This window comes from Aquarana catesbeiana, linkage group LG08 (genome assembly GCF_042186555.1).
Source record: "Aquarana catesbeiana isolate 2022-GZ linkage group LG08, ASM4218655v1, whole genome shotgun sequence".
Classification (NCBI taxonomy): Eukaryota; Metazoa; Chordata; class Amphibia; order Anura; family Ranidae; genus Aquarana; species Aquarana catesbeiana.
In genome coordinates this window covers 255,056,383-255,076,910 of record NC_133331.1, presented here as the reverse complement: position 1 = coordinate 255,076,910, position 20,528 = coordinate 255,056,383, and the positions used below count along the sequence as shown (strand labels likewise).

The window sequence follows — 20,528 nt, the reverse complement described above, 5'->3', positions numbered from 1 at the left end:
GATGGGTTGATAGTTGAGCCGTTGATCTTGACAGGGAGATCAGGGGAAGTGGCACCTGAGGGAGGAAATATCATGAGCTCGGTTTTGGATAGGTTGAGTTTGAGAAAGTGATGTGACATCCAGGCTGATATGTCTGCTAATAAGTTGGTAATGCGTGAGGAGACAGATGGAGAGAGCTGGGGGGTGGAGAGATAGATTTGGGTGTCATCAGCGTAGAGATGATATTTAAAGCCGTGGGAGGCAATCAATTGACCCAGGGAGGTGGTGTAGATTGAGAAAAGGAGAGGTCCGAGAACAGAACCTTGGGGGACCCCGACGGAAAAAGGAAGAGGAGAAGAGGAAGTAGAGTTGTAAGTGACACTGAAGGAGCGGTGGGATAGGTAGGATGAGAACCAGCGAAGAGTACAGTCACGGAGACCAAAGGAGTGGAGTTTTTTGAGGAGGAGGGGGTGGTCCACTGTGTCAAAGGCAGCAGAGAGGTCCAGGAGAAGTAGTACAGAATAGTGTCCATTGGCTTTAGCCATTAGTAGGTCATTTGAGAGTTTAAGGAGAGCAGTTTCCGTGGAGTGTTGAGGGCGAAAACCGGACTGAAGGGGATCAAGAAGTTTATTCATGGTCAGATGGTCAGATGGTCAGAATATAACTTTATTATGAAAAAGGTAAGCATGGTACAGACACAACCGGGTGTGCGATGGGAGATATTAAAGACAAAAGTGTACATTCAAACTGAATACAGGAAAGTCAAAATTACAGCAATAATAAGTATACTGTCTCCTTGTTACTAAAGCCTTCAATTATCAAGCAGAAAATGTTGTTTGTTCTAAAATACCAGGCAAAATTTAAGAGGACTTCAATCTGATGATGTGAATAACCCACTCACGCCATCCATGCTTGCCAGACTCTGCCAAATTTTTTTGGGACAATTCCTATTGGTCAACTTCTACATTGGTAAGGCATCATTGACAGATTTTTCACACTTATTTTTAACAGTAAAGTGAGCTTATATAGTGAAATACAGTATTTAAAAATTTGTGACACGGTTTTGATGTTGAATTTTAAAAGTAGCGGCAAGCCTGCTGATCTCACAGATTTGCTAATCTGACAGAACACCGCTGCTTTTAAAATTCATCAAAACAGTGAAACACATTTCAATATATTGTATTTCATTATATAAGCTGAGTTTACTGGTAAAAATTAGTGTGAAATGCGAGACTCTGGTGGGTGTAAAAAGATGTTTGCTTACCACCTTCTCACTGTATCCTTACAGGGGGGGGGTATACCAAGATGGCCGTGCCGGAACATCACTTCTGTTACAAAATCTGACAGGTCGCCTAATCTGACGGAACACAGGCACTGTGAATTCTGACACAGCAATGCCCATCAACAGGGCATGCATAGAGAATACATGTCACAGATTTCCAGGAGATAAATGTTTGTGGATCTTCGCAAAGTAGGTTTACAAACATCAACATCGTTCAGTAAGGCCTCATGTACACTGCTGTTGGTAAACGGACATTTAGGAGCAGTTAGGCGTTATCTTCAGCTGCCCCTGAACTCTCCTCTTATCTTATCAGTACATGTACACAGGGTCGTTTCTAGGCAGTTGAGTTGGAACGCAAAAAAAATGGGTTCAGGACGGATGTTCAGAGGCATTTTACAGGCCAAATGTCTGTAAAACGCTGCTAAACGAGGTATCACATGTTTAGCAGCACTTCGTTTACAGACTTTTTATTTTGACAAAAAAAAAAAAAAAAAAGCTTCTTTGCAAACGCGGCATGTAAACGTGGCTAAACAATAGTTCTTAGACGCCGGTTTCTAGCTGTCAAGTTAAATCGTTCAGGAGAGGTAAACAACGTCCCGTGTACATGAAGCCTTAGGAGTATGCTAGAAACAAATAAAATACAATGCAGAAATAATCATTTTACTTTTTCACAATAGCTTTAAAGCCAACGAATTGAAAACAGCAACATCAAAAACTTTAGTTTAGGTGATGTTTAAGTTAACGTATAGAGCTACTGATACTCCCTGAAGTGACTATCTGTATTTACTGCAGTTAACTTCTACGTTCGTAAGGATCTTGCTGCCAAGCTCTCCCTACATTACCAATTTTCTATCACTATGATGGGCAGCCTGACTGGCCAAGAGAAAATAGGGACAGAAGTGCTGAATATTTGCTTCTCAGATTGGTTTGGAATTTAGCCATGGCTAAGCGTTTGGGAGGCAGCTGCATGCATGTGCAGCATCCCCACATATCTGCAGTATTTTTTTTTTCCTATACGATGTCTTAACTAGAAGCTAACTACATATTTATGATTGCAAAGTTTGACATTTTTTTTTCATGCTACAAGTAATATGTTTTTTTTTTTACCTTAATGCAGAGAATGCATTATGAAGAAAAAAGTTACACCTTTAAAAACAAACTTTAACCACTTGCTGAACAGCCGCCATCAATACTGCGGCAGGTCGGCTCCTTCCCATGAATCGCCATAGCTGGCACACGCCCGCTGCACGGCGGGGGGACCAGATGCACGTGGCTGCAATCGCGGGAAAAGAGCCAGAACGGAGATCTGTCAATGTAAACAGACCGATCCCCGTTCTGACAGGGGAGGAGAGGGAGGATCTGCTGTTCCTAGTGATTGGGAACAGCAATCTCTCCTCCTCCAGTCAGTCCCATCACCCCACAGTTAGAAACACCTCCCAGGGAACACATTTAACCCCTTGATCACCCCCTAGTGTTAACCCCTTCCCTGCCAGTGACATTTCCACAGTAATCGGTGCATTTTTATAGCACTGGTCGCTGTAAAAATGTCAATGGTTCCAAAAAAAAGGGTTAAAAGTGTCCAATCTGTCTGCCGCAATCCTGCTAAAAAATCGCAGATCTAGTATAAAGAAAAAAAAAACATAAATCTAACCCCTATTTTGTAGACGCTATAACTTTTGCGCATACCAATCAATATATGCTTATTGCAATTTTTTTTTACCAAAAATATGTAGAATATATATTGGCCTAAACCGATGAAGAAATTTGTTATTTTACTTTTTTTGGGATATTATAGCAATAAGTCAAAAATTGTCACTCTTTTTTGTTGATAGCGCAAAAAAATAAAAACCGCAGAGGTGATCAAATATCACTAAAAGAAAGCTCTATTTGTGGGGGAAAAAAAAAGGACATCAATTTTATTTGGGTACAACGTTGCACGACCACGCAATTGTCAGTTAAAGCGACGCAGTGCTGTATCGCAAAAAATGGCTTTGTCAATAACTACTTGCGGACCGCCTGCCGTCGTTGTACGTCGGCTGTTTGAAGTGGAATACCATTGTAATGACAGCAGATAGCTGCCATAACCTGGGTATCCTCTTCAAAGGCAGATGGTCCTCTTTCAGATAAATGTGGTCTCTGCGGCCAATTAGCCGTGAAATCACTTTTAATCGGGGGCAGGTTTATGTGAATAGCGATGCGCAGTGTCAGCTTAATGGCGGGCGCGGGCACGTGGAGTTGCGAACATGCCTGAGCTCATCCTTACTTATGACATCATGCACAGCTTTCTTGTGAGAGTTTGCCAGGAAGTGAGGGGGGATGAGTCGAGTCATGAGAGGGCTAGTGAAAGCTGCAGGGCTGGAAGAGTGTGTCTGTGTAAATCCAGGAAGTGAACAGGCAGCAGCTTCAGCTGCCCACAGAGATTTCTGCAGCATATTTGGCAAGTACAGAATCACAGTATATATTAAATAATATACAAAGTGGTTGGAAGGAAGCTTCAGAATGGCAAAGATGTTTTTATTACAAATTATGTAAGCAGACTGAAGTTTCTTTTTAAATATGTAATGATTAGGGGAATTTACATATAGGCGCTTTACTATACACTTACCTGGGTACGTGACCCTCTTGGCAATGCTGGCTCTTCAATCTCTCTCACCAGCTGGCTCAGGCTGTGCTCCAGTTCCTCTTGCTGCTCCCCCAGTAGATCAGTAAAGGGGGGGGAGCTTCTGGCCAAAAGGTCAGAGTCTGTGTGTTTCTCCTCCATCTCTGCCAGCCGGTCATGTACCTCACGCCAATCATCATCTGCAGAGAAAAGAGGACAGGAAAACTGAACCAGCTGCTACAAATGAAAAAACAAAACATTGACACAAATACAGAAATATTTAGCACTATGCAGTTACAAAACAGAGGCTGAAGTTGTGTGGAACCTTATAATATGGAAACTGCTTGTTTGCAACACAGTGACGACAGGCTATTATCTGGAATTGTCTCCAACAAATGAAAGCCAAAGTGTTTTTGCATAAAAACATCTTAAAACTGATATTTATCTGGAGCACTTTTTTAGTTGACCCTTACAATAATATTTAGCGGCATGACCAATATTTTTGCTTAACCACTTGCCGACCGCCTAACGTATATATACACGTCGGCAGAATGGCACGGGCAGGCAGAATCACGTACCTGTACGTGATCTGCCTCCCGCGGGCGGGGGGTCCGATCGGACCCCCCCCCGGTGCCATCGGCGGTCGGCATCTGACTGGGAGCGTCGGGAGGCGAGGGGGAGACCATCCGATCGTGGCCCCCCCCTCGCGATCGCTCCCAGCCAATGGGAATCCTCCTCTGCCTGTGTATAGTTTCACACAGGCAGAGGATGTGATGTCATCTCTCCTCGGTCTGGCAGTTTCCGTCCAGCGCCGAGGAGAGAAGACATGTAAGTCCACACAACACAAACACACACAGTAGAACATGCCAGGCATACTTTACACCCCCGATCCCCCCCCCGATCCCCCCCCAATCACCCCCCCCCCCCCGTCACAAACTGACATTAGCAGTATTTTTTTTTTTTTTTTTCTGATTACTGCATAGTGTCAGTTTGTGACAGTTACAGTGTTAGGGCAGTGAGTATTACCCCCCTTTAGGTCTAGGATACCCCCCTAACCCCCCCTAATAAAGTTTTAACCCCTTGATCACCCCCTGTCACCAGTGTCACTAAGCGATCATTTTTCTGATCGCTGTATTAGTGTCGCTGGTGACGCTAGTTAGAGACGTAAATATTTAGGTTCGCCGTCAGCGTTTTATAGCGACAGGGACCCCCATATACTATCTAATAAAGGTTTTAACCCCTTGATTGCCCCCTAGTTAACCCTTTCACCACTGATCACTGTATAACTGTTACGAGTGACGCTGGTTAGTTTGTTTATTTTTTATAGTGTCAGGGCACCCGTCGTTTATTATCTAATAAAGGTTTAGCCCCCTGATCGCCCGGCGGTGATATGCGTCGCCCCAGGCAGCGTCAGATTAGCGCCAGTACCGCTAACACCCACGCACGCAGCATACGCCTCCCTTAGTGGTATAGTATCTGTACGGATCAATATCTGATCCAATCAGATCTATACTAGCGTCCCCAGCAGTTTAGGGTTCCCGAAAACGCAGTGTTAGCGGGATCAGCCCAGATACCCGCTAGCACCTGCGTTTTGCCCCTCTGCCCGGCCCACCCAAGTGCAGTATCGATCGATCACTGTCACTTACAAAACACTAAACGCATAACTGCAGCGTTCGCATAGTCAGGCCTGATCCCTGCGATCGCTAACAGTTTTTTTGGTAGCGTTTTGGTGAACTGGCAAGCACCAGCCCCAGGCAGCGTCAGGTTAGCGCCAGTACCGCTAACACCCACGCACGCAGCATACGCCTCCCTTAGTGGTATAGTATCTGATCGGATCAATATCTGATCCGATCAGATCTATACTAGCGTCCCCAGCAGTTTAGGGTTCCCACAAACGCAGTGTTAGCGGGATCAGCCCAGATACCTGCTAGCACCTGCGTTTTGCCCCTCCGCCCGGCCCAGCCCAGCCCACCCAAGTGCAGTATCGATCGATCACTGACACTTACAAAACACTAAACGCATAACTGCAGCGTTCGCAGAGTCAGGCCTGATCCCTGCGATCGCTAACAGTTTTTTTTGTAGCGTTTTGGTGAACTGGCAAGCACCAGCGGCCTAGTACACCCCGGTCGTAGTCAAACCAGCACTGCAGTAACACTTGGTGACGTGGCGAGTCCCATAAGTGCAGTTCAAGCTGGTGAGGTGACAAGCACAAGTAGTGTCCCGCTGCCACCAAGAAGACGAACACAGGCCCGTCGTGCCCATAATGCCCTTCCTGCTGCATTCGCCAATCCTAATTGGGAACCCACCGCTTCTGCGGCGCCCGTACTTCCCCCATTCACATCCCCAACCAAATGCAGTCGGCTGCATGAGAGGCATTTTCTTTATGTCCTCCCGAGTACCCCTACCCAACGAACCCCCCCAAAAAAGATGTCGTGTCTGCAGCAAGCGCGGATATAGACGTGACACCCACTATTATTGTCCCTCCTGTCCTGACAATCCTGGTCTTTGCATTGGTGAATATTTTGAACGCTACCATTCACTAGTTGAGTATTAGCGTAGGGTACAGCATTGCACAGACTAGGACACACTTTCACAGGGTCTCCCAAGATGCCATCGCATTTTGAGAGACCCGAACCTGGAACCGGTTACAGTTATAAAAGTTAGTTACAAAAAAAAGTGTAAAAAAAAAAAAAAAACACATACAAAAATATAAAATAAAAAAAAAATAGTTGTCGTTTTATTGTTCTCTCTCTCTCTATTCTCTCTCTCTATTGTTCTGTTCTTTTTTACTGTATTCTATTCTGCAATGTTTTATTGTTATTATGTTTTATCATGTTTGCTTTTCAGGTATGCAATTTTTTATACCTTACCGTTTACTGTGCTTTATTGTTAACCATTTTTTTGTCTTCAGGTACGCCATTCACGACTTTGAGTGGTTATACCAGAATGATGCCTGCAGGTTTAGGTATCATCTTGGTATCATTCTTTTCAGCCAGCGGTCGGCTTTCATGTAAAAGCAATCCTAGCGGCTAATTAGCCTCTAGACTGCTTTTACAAGCCGTGGGAGGGAATGCCCCTCCCCCCCCCAACGTCTTCCGTGTTTTTCTCTGGCTCTCCTGTCTCAACAGGGAACCTGAAAATGCAGCCGGTGATTCAGCCAGCTGACCATAGAGCTGATCAGAGACCAGAGTGGCTCCAAACATCTCTATGGCCTAAGAAACCGGAAGCTACGAGCATTTTATGACTTAGATTTCGCCGGATGTAAACAGCGCCATTGGGAAATTGGGAAAGCATTTTATCACACCGATCTTGGTGTGGTCAGATGCTTTGAGGGCAGAGGAGAAATCTAGGGTCTAATAGACCCCAATTTTTGCAAAAAAGAGTACCTGTCACTACCTATTGCTATGATAGGGGATATTTACATTCCCTGAGATAACAATAAAAATGATTAAAAAAAAAAAAAAAAATGAAAGGAACAGTTTAAAAATAAGATAAAAAAATAATAATAATAAAGAAAAAAAAAAAAAAAAAAAAAGCACCCCTGTCCCCCCTGCTCTCGCGCTAAGGCGAACGCAAGCGTCGGTCTGGCGTCAAATGTAAACAGCAATTGCACCATGCATGTGAGGTATCGCCGCGAAGGTCAGATCGAGGGCAGTAAGTTTAGCAGTAGACCTCCTCTGTAAATCTAAAGTGGTAACCTGTAAAGGCTTTTAAAGGCTTTTAAAAATGTATTTAGTTTGTCGCCACTGCACGTTTGTGCGCAATTTTAAAGCATGTCATGTTTGGTATCCATGTACTCGGCCTAAGATCATCTTTTTTATTTCATCAAACATTTGGGCAATATAGTGTGTTTTAGTGCATTAAAATGTAAAAAAGTGTGTTTTTTCCCCAAAAAATGCGTTTGAAAAATCGCTGCGCAAATACTGTGTGAAAAAAAAAAATGAAACACCCACCATTTTAATCTGTAGGGCATTTGCTTTAAAAAAAATATATAATGTTTGGGGGTTCAAAGTAATTTTCTTGCAAAAAAAAATTATTTTTTTATGTAAACAATAAGTGTCAGAAAGGGCTTTGTCTTCAAGTGGTTAGAAGTGTGGGTGATGTGTGACATAAGCTTCTAGATGTTGTGCATAAAATGCCAGGACAGTTCAAAACCCCCCCAAATGACCCCATTTTGGAAAGTAGACACCCCAAGCTATTTGCTGAGAGTCATGTTGAGTCCATGGAATAATTTATATTGTGACACAAGTTGCGGGAAAGAGACAATTTTTTATTTTTTTTATTTTTTTTTGCGCAAAGTTGTCACTAAATGATATATTGCTCAAACATGCCATGGGAATATGTGAAATTACACCCCAAAATACATTCTGCTGCTTCTCCTGAGTACGGGGATACCACATGTGTGGGACTTTTTGGGAGCCTAGCCGCGTACGGGACCCCGAAAACCAAGCACCGCCTTCAGGCTTTCTAAGGCCGTAAATTTTTGATTTCACTCTTCACTGCCTATCACAGTTTCGGAGGCCATGGAATGCCCAGGTGGCAAAAAAAACCCCCAAATGACCCCATTTTGGAAAGTAGACACCCCAAGCTATTTGATGAGAGGTATAGTGAGTATTTTGCAGACCTCACTTTTTGTCACAAAGTTTTGAAAATTGAAAAAAGAAAAAAAAAAATTTTTTTTCTCGTCTTTCTTTATTTTCAAAAACAAATGAGAGCTGCAAAATACTCACCATGCCTCTCAGCAAATAGCTTGGGGTGTCTACTTTCCAAAATGGGGTCATTTGGGGGGGGTTTGTGCCACCTGGGCATTCCATGGCCTCCGAAACTGTGATAGGCAGTGAGGAGTAAAATCAAAAATGTACAGTGGCAGTGATTGGTTTTCGGGGTCCCGTACGCGGCTAGGCTCCCAAAAAGTCCCACACATGTGGTATCCCCATACTCAGGAGAAGCAGCTAAATGTATTTTGGGGTGCAATTCCACATATGCCCATGGCCTGTGTGAGCAATATATCATTTAGTGACAACTTTGTGCAAAAAAAAAAAAAAAAAAAAAAAAATTTGTCACTTTCCCGCAACTTGTGTCAAAATATAAAACATTCCATGGACTCAACATGCCTCAAAGCAAATAGCTTGGGGTGTCTACTTTCCAAAATGGGGTCATTTGGGGGGGTTTTATGTCATCTGGGCATTTTATGGCCTTCAAAACTGTGATAGGTAGTGAGGAGTAAAATCAAAAATGTACGCCCTTAGAAATCCTGAAGGCAGTGATTGGTTTTCGGGGCCCCGTACGCGGCTAGGCTCCCAAAAAGTCTCACACATGTGGTATCCCCATACTCAGGAGAAGCAGCTAAATGTATTTTGGGGTGCAATTCCACATATGCCCATGGCCTGTGTGAGCAATATATCATTTAGTGACAACTTTTTGTAATTTTTTTTTTTTTTTTTTTTTTTGTCATTGTTCAATCACTTGGGACAAAAAAAATGAATATTCAATGGGCTCAACATGCCTCTCAGCAAATTCCTTGGGGTGTCTACTTTCCAAAATGGGGTCATTTGGGGGGGGTTTGTACTGCCCTGCCATTTTAGCACCTCAAGAAACGACATAGGCAGTCATAAATTAAAGGCTGTGTAAATTCCAGAAAATGTACCCTAGTTTGTAGACGCTATAACTTTTGCGCAAACCAATAAATATACACTTATTGACATTTTTTTTACCAAAGACATGTGGCCGAATACATTTTGGCCTAAATGTATGACTAAAATTGAGTTTATTGGATTTTTTTTAGAACAAAAAGTAGAAAATATCATTTTTTTTCAAAATTTTCGGTCTTTTTCCGTGTATAGCGCAAAAAATAAAAACGGCAGAGGTGATCAAATACTATCAAAAGAAAGCTCTATTTGTGGGAAGAAAAGGACGCAAATTTCGTTTGGGTACAGCATTGCATGACCGCGCAATTAGCAGTTAAAGCGACGCAGTGCCGAATTGTAAAAAGTGCTCTGGTCAGGAAGGGGGTAAAACCTTCCGGGGCTGAAGTGGTTAAGGGGCATATTTATATTGTAGTGAATGTGACAATTCCCAAACATTGACTGCAGTTAAAGCAATTACTTTAATTTAAAACATGTGCACCAGGAAGATTCACCTGAAGCGAATGTTTCAAGTGGTTCTAAAGGCTGAAGGTTTTTTACCTTCACGCATCCTATGTATTAAGGTAAAAAAATCTTCAGTATGCTGTGACCCCCGCAGCCCCCCAAAAACATACCTGAGCCCATTCACAATCCAGCAATGTGCACGAGAGCAGATTTTCTCCCAGGTCTCTGCCTCCTCATTGGCTGGGAAAGAGCAGCAGGAGCCAGTACTGACACACAGAGCAGGGCTCAGAAGCAAGAATGCACAAGTGTCTCCATAGCAAGTGGCTTCTTATGGGGGCACCCCAGAGAAGAGGAAGATCGAAACTGCTCTGTACAAAATCATTGCACAGAGAATGTAAGTAGAATTTTTTTTTTTTTTTTTTTTTTAAATACGGTAACTAAAAAGATTTCCCTTTAAATAATTGAATGGCTGTCACGTTCAAAGTATATTAATACAAAGTGTTGGAATTATAGGGAAATATTACGTGGCTTGCTTACTGGAGCTTCATGTAGAAAAGTTCATTAGACAATTACTTGGTGCATAACTTTGGTAGGCTTGCTGTTCGTAAGCACATAGAATACTATAAAACATTGGGATAAAGGAGGAAGGTGTAGAATGACTATATAAAATAAAGCTGCCAAGCTGCAGCTAGCCAACAGTATGTGACGAGGTTAGAATTTTTGGATACCTGTACAATTTTTGGAGTACATCACAGGACCCAAGGCTTCTTCATATTCATGACTACTTTAGTTATACTGACACCTTCAGGTGAATGGACACTGTCCCAAAAAAAAAAAAAAAAAATCATCATCAATTTCTCAGTCCAGGCATACCCCCTTCCAGCCTACCAAGCCTCAGGTTTTTGGAGTAAGCAATGAGGAACACAAATAAAAGAGGTGAGGGATTCCAGTGTCCTGTGATGTAGTCCCAGAAAAGGATTTTCCAGGTAAACCAAAAATCGTAATTTCTCAATTGTACATCACAGAACTTCTTCGTATTCACAATTACTTGGGATGTCCTAAAGTACTGAACATGAGGAGTGGCCAAACACAGTAACAAGGCCAACAGGTTCAAAAATCAACACAAAATAAGGGTGAACCCCACTACAATGCTGCCTGCAAAACCTTTCACCCAAAACGAATGATTGCAGAGGCATGAACATCCACCTGATAAACGTATGAAAAGACAATCAGGTAGCAGCCTTGCAAACTTGAACAAACGCTTGATACTGAATAGCCCAGGAGGCCCTGAAACTCCTGGTGAAACGGGCCCTGACTAGAAAAGGAACCTCGCTCTTGATACCATAGGCCTGTGAAGAGAGATGATGAAATTACCTAAAAATAGTGGCTCAAGAAGCATCCCAACCTTTTTGAAGACCCTCAGGTAGAATTCAAGTTGTGATTCAAGTTGGACAAGAAAACCACTTTAGGTAAAAAGGAAGACTGAGGTCGACCAGGAAAGCTTCCCTGAAGGAAGTGCAGCCAACTCCAAAACCCTACGAGCTGAATTAATGGCTAATAAAAAGAAAAACCTTGAACCTAAAAATGACAAAGGGATCCTCTCGCAGTGGCTAAAATAGAAGAAGCCTGTAAAAGAGACATCACCTTGGCATCCCATGGAGACAGAGGTGGTCGTACAGCTGGAACAATGTGACAAACTAAACAAGGGCTTTGATCTGCCCCTTTATGCTACTTAAAGTATCACTAAGCCAACATACAAAACTATCAAACAATGGTGTATTACATGCTGTTCATACTCAGTCACTATGGGATTTGTTCTCTGTATTCTGTGAAAAACGTGGTTGATATTGCTCCTCTCCATCTCATGTCTTCATGTCCCCAATTCAGCTAGGGATTTTGCAGCTGTGGTGACAACTTTACACATGCTTAGTTTTCAGTGAGTTTCTATGCTGCGTATTTCCTAACACATCTGAGCAGCTCATGTGACCATAGAGTCACACATGTAGGTATACACACAGGGATAAAATGACAGCCCACTCCCTCCCTACCACTCATGGCCACTAACCAGCCAATCACAATGTAGATGGGATATTACTGGAGGCTACACCTCCTTCTTATTCTAAGACACAGCCTGTGACTGGCAGAAATCAACCCACACCACGTTATTGCCAAAAAAGAATCAAGATTTGAGATATATATCTATATATCTATATAGATATATATCTATATCTATATCTATATAGATATATATATATATTTGTATAACAATTTAATACAGTTTGTTGTAGGGTTGCATTCGATACAGTTTTTTTTTAAAGGCGAGTAAGAGTATCAATACTTTTGGTCAAGTACTCACATATATAGGAGTACTTTTGTGGTGCGATTTGAGATCATACAAAATGAATGGGCACAAATCGCACTGCAGAGTGCTAATGTTACTGCAACGCATACTGTTAGACAGGATCATTCGGTTGGACACAGACTGGTTGGCAAGTTGAGAATTTCTCTGGTTTTGTTTTGCATGCATTGCCTTTCCATGTGCTCCTTGCTGCAAAGGCCAGTTATATGTGAGGGCAGTGGCCATTTGTTTGTATTGTTGAAATATTGGTGAGGTAATGCACTGGACACCTTTACTACCATTATGCTATGTGCTGGGTGTCCAGTGTGCCCCTGTGCCTTTGAGGGGAGGGCTACCTCCAGGCTCACCTGCCATCTGCTTATCCATTATAATGCATGTACTTCCACTATGGAAGCTTACAAAATTTAGAGTTAGGACAACAGAAAACACCAGGATGCCTTGGGAAGGCTTTGTAGCTTATGCATTTATTTGCAAATGTGTGCAGACTAAACCCGTTTTTAATGAATACTGTAAAGCTTCATACACACGATACGAGTGTTGGCAAGAGATTGTTGACAGACTGTTGTCCTAAAATCTTACCGTCAGTACACTCCTTTTGACAATTGTTGTCCAACTTTCAGCCAACAAATGTTGGATGACAGGCTAGTAAATTTTCGGCGGACAACGGTTTGTTGTCAGATTTCTGTATGGTCAGTACACAAATCCGTCTCACAAAAGTTGAAAGTACAAACACGCATGCTCGGAATCAACGCTCAAACACGAAATTAGCAGAAGGGGCCCAAAGGGTGGCGCTCAAGAGCTGAAATTCCTTGCAGTACGTCACTACGTTCGTGTTTGTTGCATGACAATTGTGTACCGTTCGTATGCAAGAAAAGATCCTGGCACACGCCCTTTTGACAAAAATCAGACGCTCGGTTGGCCAACAATCGTACCGTGTGTACGAGGCTTTAAGCTCTATTCAGACCAATGCGTTTTTTCATGCTTTTTGTTCCTATGGAACATGTTCACATCAATCAGGGACTTTTTTTTTCCCCAGCATGCAGCGTTTTGCATGTAACCGACTTTAATGGACCCGCATCCAAAAACGCAAGTACTGTGTTTTTACAGTGATTTTGTCGCAATGTATTTTTATTTTTTGGTTTTGCATTTTATGTATATAGCTGGTTGCTAAGGGGCAGGCCGGAAAGCCAACTGCTGCATCCCTAACAACCGAGTGATCAGCTGTCAGCGGGGGAAGGAGGAGGAAAGATTTGCTGGCAAAAAAATAAATAAATAAATAATAATAATAATAATAATAATAATAATAATAATAATAATAATAATAATAATAATAATAATAATAATAATACACAAAATAAACGGCGTGGGGTCCCCCACCAAAATCATACCAGACCTCTATCCGGGCATGCAGTCTGGCAGGCCAGGAAAAGAAGGGGGTGGGGCTGCGGGGATCCCCCGGGACCCCCCCCCCCAACCATACCAGGCCACACGCCCTCAAAATGTGGGGCTGGTCCCCATGTTGATGGGAAAAAGGGCCCCCCCATAAAAAGTAGTGTAGTATGACAAAAGACAGTTTTGGACAAGTCCTTTATTAAAAATGCCTTCTTCCTCCGGTCTTCTTCGGGCACTCGCGCTCCCCCCCCCTTTCCTGCCAGGCTGCATGCCCGGTTAAGTGTCTGGTATGGATTGTTTGGGGGGGGGGGTGGAGGTTTGGGCATGGTGTTTCCGCTCAAAATCCATACCGAATGGTCCGATATGGTTTTTGGGACGTTATTTTTGTGAATTAGCCGGCAAATCTTTTTGTTTACAATCAGCTGTCAGCGGGGAATCCTGGTGACGACTCATTGGTTAATGGCTTCCCGGCTTACTTCTTAGCAACCAGCTATATGCAGTGAACGTAAAGCAAAAAAAAAAAAAAACACCCAAAACGCTCAAGTCTCCGCAAAATCGTGGTTAAAAATCAGTGGAAAGCACAGCAAAAAGCACTGCAGAAACGTATAAAAGCAACATACATAGATGTGAATCAAGCCTTAGACAGGATAATTCAGTTGGTCGCAGACTGGTCGGTAAGTTGACCTGGGAATTTCTCTGGTTTCGTTTCCACACTGCAAAGATACGCATGCCATTTGAACAGGAAAGCGATGCGATTCCTGTCCAAATCACATGCGTTTTTCCCCACCGCTCCTATGTGATTCCAGTATAGAAAGACAGGGAAGCGCCATCTAAGAAGTGCAGCAATGGGCGAATAGTTTATTAAAAAAAATGTTATGTTGTTACAACTTACACATTAAAAAGTACATAATATATCTTGAATATCAAATTCAAAGCCACGGCTGCTTGCAGTGCTCAGAGGGCTGGAGGATTTGTAAAAAGTTCAGGGACCCCTGTGGGTATAGGGCAGTAGTGCTGTCAGCTGGGGGAGGGTCATCTATGGATCTCCTCCAGCCCTGTGAGCACCGCAAGCAGCCTTGGTGCTCGTGCAAGTGGCCAGTATTGGTGCATCCCTAGTTTATTATTATTATTATTATTATTATTGATTTTTACTCTGTATTCCAGGACTAGAAGCTCCTCCTGCTTGTTTTCTTGCAGACATGCTGGAAAAGATCTGGGTCATGTGACAGCTGTATATCGATTAGGAAAAAGGTTCTTAGGTTTTTTTTTTTAACTAAAATAATTACAGTGCCATCATCCACATACAGAAATGGAAGAGACAGCCTAAATTAAACAGTGTGCATTTAGTACTACTTTAAAGCCAAAGACATCAGCTTGGAGAAAGGCCAAAATGCGCCCCATGACATACTGCTGGGGATAAAGCTTGTAAGCCTCACCAGTGTAAAAAGTCTCTCATGTATGATGGTACACCTTCCTGGGGGATGACTTCCTTGCCCTGAGAATGGTAAAAATTTAGATCAGAAACAGCCGTCACAGAAGACGTAGGCTTCAACAGCCATGCCATCAAAGCCAGCAACCATAAAGCAGGATGGAAGATCCAGCCCTGCAACAGCAAGTCTGGCGGATCTAAAAAAGCCCATGACCTGTCCGTCAATAGATTTAAAATGTCCACATACCATGTTCTCCTTAGCCAAGCTGGTGCGATTAAAATCAACAGAATGCCCTCCACCTTTATTGTGTGTAACAAGTGAGCAGAGAAAAAGCATAGGTCAGGAAGAATTGATCTATACTTCTCTGGAATGAAGCGTATACTTTGCCCCAGCAGAAACTAAGACTTTTTTTTTTTCCAATATTAAAAATCGGTCTTTTTGTTTTTTTAGCAAAAAAGTAAAAAACCCAGTGGTGATTAAATACCACCAAAAGAGAGCTTTTTCAAAAAAAAAAAAAAAAAAAGAATGATAAAAACTTAAATTTGGGTATAGCGTTGCATGACTACGCAATTGTCAAGGTGTGACAGCACTGAAAGCTGAAAATTGGCCTGGGCAAGAAGGGGGTGAAAGTGCCCAGTACTAAAGCAGTTCAAGACTCCTCATCCACCAGGACCATCAGCATCTCATTCAAATAAGTTACAGGGTCAACAGCCCCTATTTTTCTAAGTCCTCCTCCATGAGGTGGAGCTGAGTGAATCAACCGAGTGGTGAGAACACCTTCTCTGGGTGAGCCCAATCAGCATACATCATTTCCTGCAGACGAGGATGCACAAGAAAAGATTTTGGATTCATAGGTGGTTACCAGGATCTAAATCCAGTGACTCTGGGAGAAGAGCACCCTGATCCAACAACTTTAATTTATGCGTACCACGTCAGCCAGGAAGCCCACCATAGACTTTAGCAAATGAGACAGCCCTGAGATTCCTCCAAAAAGAGTCCCAGTCTTCACCAGCCTCCACCTCCTCCTCAGTTAAAACATGCCCCTGCAATACATAATCATTTCACAAAAAGGGGGCGGGAGTTGAGCATCCCTGGCCAAACCAGTAAGAAACCCTCAGGGCTATTCACACCAAGCAGAAATGGCAGCTAAAAATTCCTCTCAAGATACAAAGTTGGACAAATGTGCCTCTGATACATACAGTGGAAATATCATATAAGGGCAGAAATTCAGAACTAAAGTAACCCTTAGGGTAGCCATTGCAGGGGGTCCTCTACCTCAGAGGTAATTGGGAGCCCATTAAGCCATCCTTCCCCTACCTCTCTGACTGCAATGTGCCATGACTTGCTGAGGTAACAGACCTCTATATCCCAATATGGGAGCAGCGCTCTCAGCGGTGAGAAGTGGCTGATAAAAACCAAGACACCTAGTGGTGATAAAACCTCTGCAGAAGGGGACTAGCTGTACTTGCTGATCTGTTATCAGCCACTGCGACTGTGTATTTGGTGAATTTATCACCACTGAATGGGAAGAAGCTGTAATAAAACATGCTGTACACAAGATGGCATCGTCGATGACGTCAGAGAACTGTACACACGCAACATGGTTCCCTCCTTTCCTAAAACACCGCTACTGCTCTATAGTGCACCATTGGCAGTGCAGCACAGCCTAGCAACAAATCTGGATGATCTGAAGAGCTTGTCTGCCAAGAGATCCACAAGGTCTCTATACTTCTTGGCCAAGCAAAATTACCAGAATAACCTCCAACCTTATCTTGTGCAACAGACAAGAAAGAAGCTGAAGTGGAGGAAAGGCATAGATCAGGAAAACTGTGGTGGATGATCTAGTGATTCCTTGGGATAAAATGCCTGAGGATCCCTCATTCGACATTCAATTTGCTGTGGAGTTTGGATGCAAATGGATCCACCTCTGGCACCCCCTACCGAAGACCGATCTCTGTGAATACCTCTGGGTGAAGGGCCCATTCATCCAGATTTAGCTTCTAATGGCTGAGAAAGTCTGCCTGCCAATTTTGCTTACTGGCAATGTACACAGCGAAGAGGGCAAGAACATGAAGTTCTACAAAAAACAAGATCAACCCTTCTTCTTCCTGAGCAGTGCAACTTCTCATCTCTCCTTGATGGTTGATGCAGGCCATGACCTAACATCTTCCTCAGCATTAGCATGTAGGCATGAATCAAGTAATTTTTCAACAACCTCAGGGACTTCATCTGTGGAGAGGCATTTCTTCAATGGAAGCATTACCTTTGCCTGTGCCATGTCGAGGGTCAAACCAAAGTACACAAGCTGTTGAGTCAGAACCAAGGATGACATCTGACGATGTCCTCAACAACCCAAAATCAGGAGCCAATACCTTGGTAAACACCCTGGGTTTGTGGACAGACTGAAGGGTAATGACACACAAATTGATAGTGGTGATCGATCCTCCTTTGCGAATCCCAGAGACCGCTGGTGAAGCCAGAAAATCAGGATGTATAGGTAGGTGCCCTTGATATCCACTGATGCCAGGAAGTATCCCTGATGAAGGGAGCACTCGTTGATCAGGTGGATTTCATCCTGAATTTTAGGAAATTGTTAACACCCTGATTATGACATACCCATTTAGCTTGGAAACTGTGAACATGTTGGAATAGAAGCAGAGATACTTCTCCTCCAGAAAGAGCATGATGACCCCTTGGGAGTGTAGTCTTTCCAGGGCCGCAAAACTGCTCATTTGTGGATCCAAAAATATTTTTGAGCACATAAAGCATGGAGGGTGATAGTCTCTGAAAATGAAGCTGCTGATCCAGTCGTCTGACTTCAGGTGATCGCAAAGCCCAAGAGACATCTCCCACCACCTGTACAAGTGGGGGCACCCTTTCACCATATATTTCTGAAAGTGAACTTCTCCTTTAAAAGGGCCAGCTTACACAAGCTTTGTGCAAATACTCAGAAATACTGTGAAAATTACAGACTCTGTTCCATTCTTCACACTATAAAATAAATGTAAAAATGAAAAAAAAACAAAAAAAACAAAAAAAAAAAAAAAAAAAAACCACAGAACAGAGATTGGAACATCACAAGAGTGTAGGTCTGGGAACTCCACTCAGAAATGTCACCAAAAGACTCCTCGAGAGATTTAAGAAACCATCAGATGGTTTAACATTCCAGTAGCTGCCGGAAAATGAAATATCACTTTGGAATAGATTGCTCCTTCAATTAAAGGAGTGCTTATTAGTAATTTGAGTCAAATAACAGTGCTTCTACAGATATGCTTGGTCACTCACCAATCGCTCCTGCTCCAAACGTGTCATCATTGAACTGGTCGATATCCTCATCTTCCTCAAGGTCTGGGAAGCGATCACCGTCCTCAAGAGACTGAAAAACATCAATGTATAAAATCAGCAATTTAGCAAGAGCATGGGATCACTGTAGTGAGATCTAATATTGTATTATCTGATCAGCTTCAGCTACACAATACTATCAGCAAGTCTTGTGCGTAATGAAAAACCATCTGTTCTGCAAGACAGCAACCACTGAGATTTAAAGTGATAATTTGGATCATAAGATGGATGATACACCTTATATTCCAGAAAAGACAATAAGGGAAGTAAAAAAAAAAAAAAAAATCGGAGTTACTTACCGGTAACGTCCTTTTCCAGGAGTCTTTCAGGACAGCACCATAGAGAGAGACCTTGGCTCCTCCCCTTCTGAGGAAACACCGCCTTCAACTTAAAGCTTTAAACCTCACCGCTCTCCCCCGGCCCCTCAGTTCTTCAAGAGGACCTCCGGTTAGCTGGGGAGACACAAGAACACGTCATAATAACTTTGATCTTACCTGACGTTCTTCTGCGATGAACTCCATCACGAATATCCCTACAGTAGGGTGGGTAACTGTGCTGTCCTGAAAGACTCCTGGAAAAGGACGTTACCGGTAAGTAACTCCGATTTTCCCATTTCCGTCTTTCAGGACAGCACCATAGAGAGGATAAGCGAGCACCTTACCTTAGGGTGGGACTACTGCCTGCAGAACCTTACGCCCAAAAGCCTGGTCTTTTGCTGACAGAAGGTCCAATCTGTAGTGTTTCACGAACGTGTCGAATCTAGACCACGTTGCCGCTCTACAGATCTGCTCCGGAGACGCACCAGCCCACTCGGCCTGAGAGGTCGCCACTGCCCTTGTGGAGTGTGCCCTGATACCCTTAGGGGCTTCTAACCCGCTAAATATATAAGCCTGACTGATAGCTAACCTTAGCCACCTAGCTAAAGTGCGCCTCGAGGCTTTGCCTCCTTTCCTGGTTCCTGAAAATAACACAAAAAAGGAATCAGATTTTCTAAATGGTTTTGTATCCTCCAAGTATTGCAGGACACACCTTCTTACATCTAGTTTATGAAACCTATGTTCCTGTTCCCTCACAGGATTCAAACAAAAGGTGGGCAAAACAATTTCCTGGCCTCTATGAAAAACCGAGGCTACTTTCGGTAAGAAGGCCGGATCGGCCTTAAAAATTACCCTGTCCGGGAATACCTGAAAAAAGGGGGCCCTAATGGAGAGGGCCTCGAGTTCACTTACTCTTCTTGCCGTAGTGATTGCCACCAAAAACACCGTTTTGAGGCTAATCCATTTTAGCGTACACGTCTCCAATGGCTCAAAGGGTTCCCCTGTAAGTGCTTGTAGGACCAAGGACAGATCCCACATTGGGAAGGGGGGGACCTTCAGAGGTCTCTGCCTACTCAATGCTTTAAAAAATCTAATGACCCAAGGATCGGAGGCTAGTTGTTTCTCCAGAAACACACTCAAAGCAGAAACCTGTCCTTTCAGGGTGCCAAGGGCTAACCCCTTGTCCGCCCCTGCCTGCAGGAACTCTAAGACCGCTATAGAGCTGTGAGTATCAAAAGAAGTTTCTGTACACCAGCTATTAAAACGCCTCCATGTCTTTTGGTAGATGACCTGGGTTTCTTTTTTCCTGCAGTTAAGGAGGGTCTTTACCAAGCTATCTGAGAAACCTCTGTTCTTCAACAGTTCTTCCTCAGTAGCCAAGCCGCGAGGCTCCATCTCCCCACCTGGGGACAACAGATTGGCCCCTGGGAAAGGAGATTCTCCTGAACTGGCAAAAGCCAGGGGGGTTCCGCTGCCAGACTTCTCAGGATGGAGAACCAAGGCCTCCTGGGCCAATGTGGCGCAATAAGAATGAGAGTTGTGTTTTCCAGTTGGAATTTTCTTAGGACGGCTGGGATTAGTACAGGTGGGGGGAAGGCATAACACCTGTCGAAAGCCCAACTCTGAGCCAGTGCGTCTATCCCTAGAGCTCCATCCCACCTGTTTAGGGAGAAGAAGAGATGCACCTTCCTGTTTTCTCTCGAGGCAAAGAGGTCTATGCATGGCCTCCCCCATTTCTG

The 20,528-nt window shown here is 43.4% G+C and overlaps 1 protein-coding gene across 1 annotated transcript in view; it reads right to left on the bottom strand.

Moving 5' to 3' along the window:
- Positions 1-20,528, bottom strand: part of PATL1 (PAT1 homolog 1, processing body mRNA decay factor) — a 119,443-nt gene that overhangs the window by 85,896 nt on the left and 13,019 nt on the right. Inside the window, exons 2-3 of the mRNA XM_073597032.1 lie at positions 18,416-18,506; positions 3,867-4,060 (exon numbers count right to left, since the gene is read on the bottom strand). Of these exons, the coding sequence (XP_073453133.1) occupies positions 3,867-4,060; positions 18,416-18,506 (285 nt within the window). The remainder of the gene's footprint in view (positions 1-3,866; positions 4,061-18,415; positions 18,507-20,528) is intronic.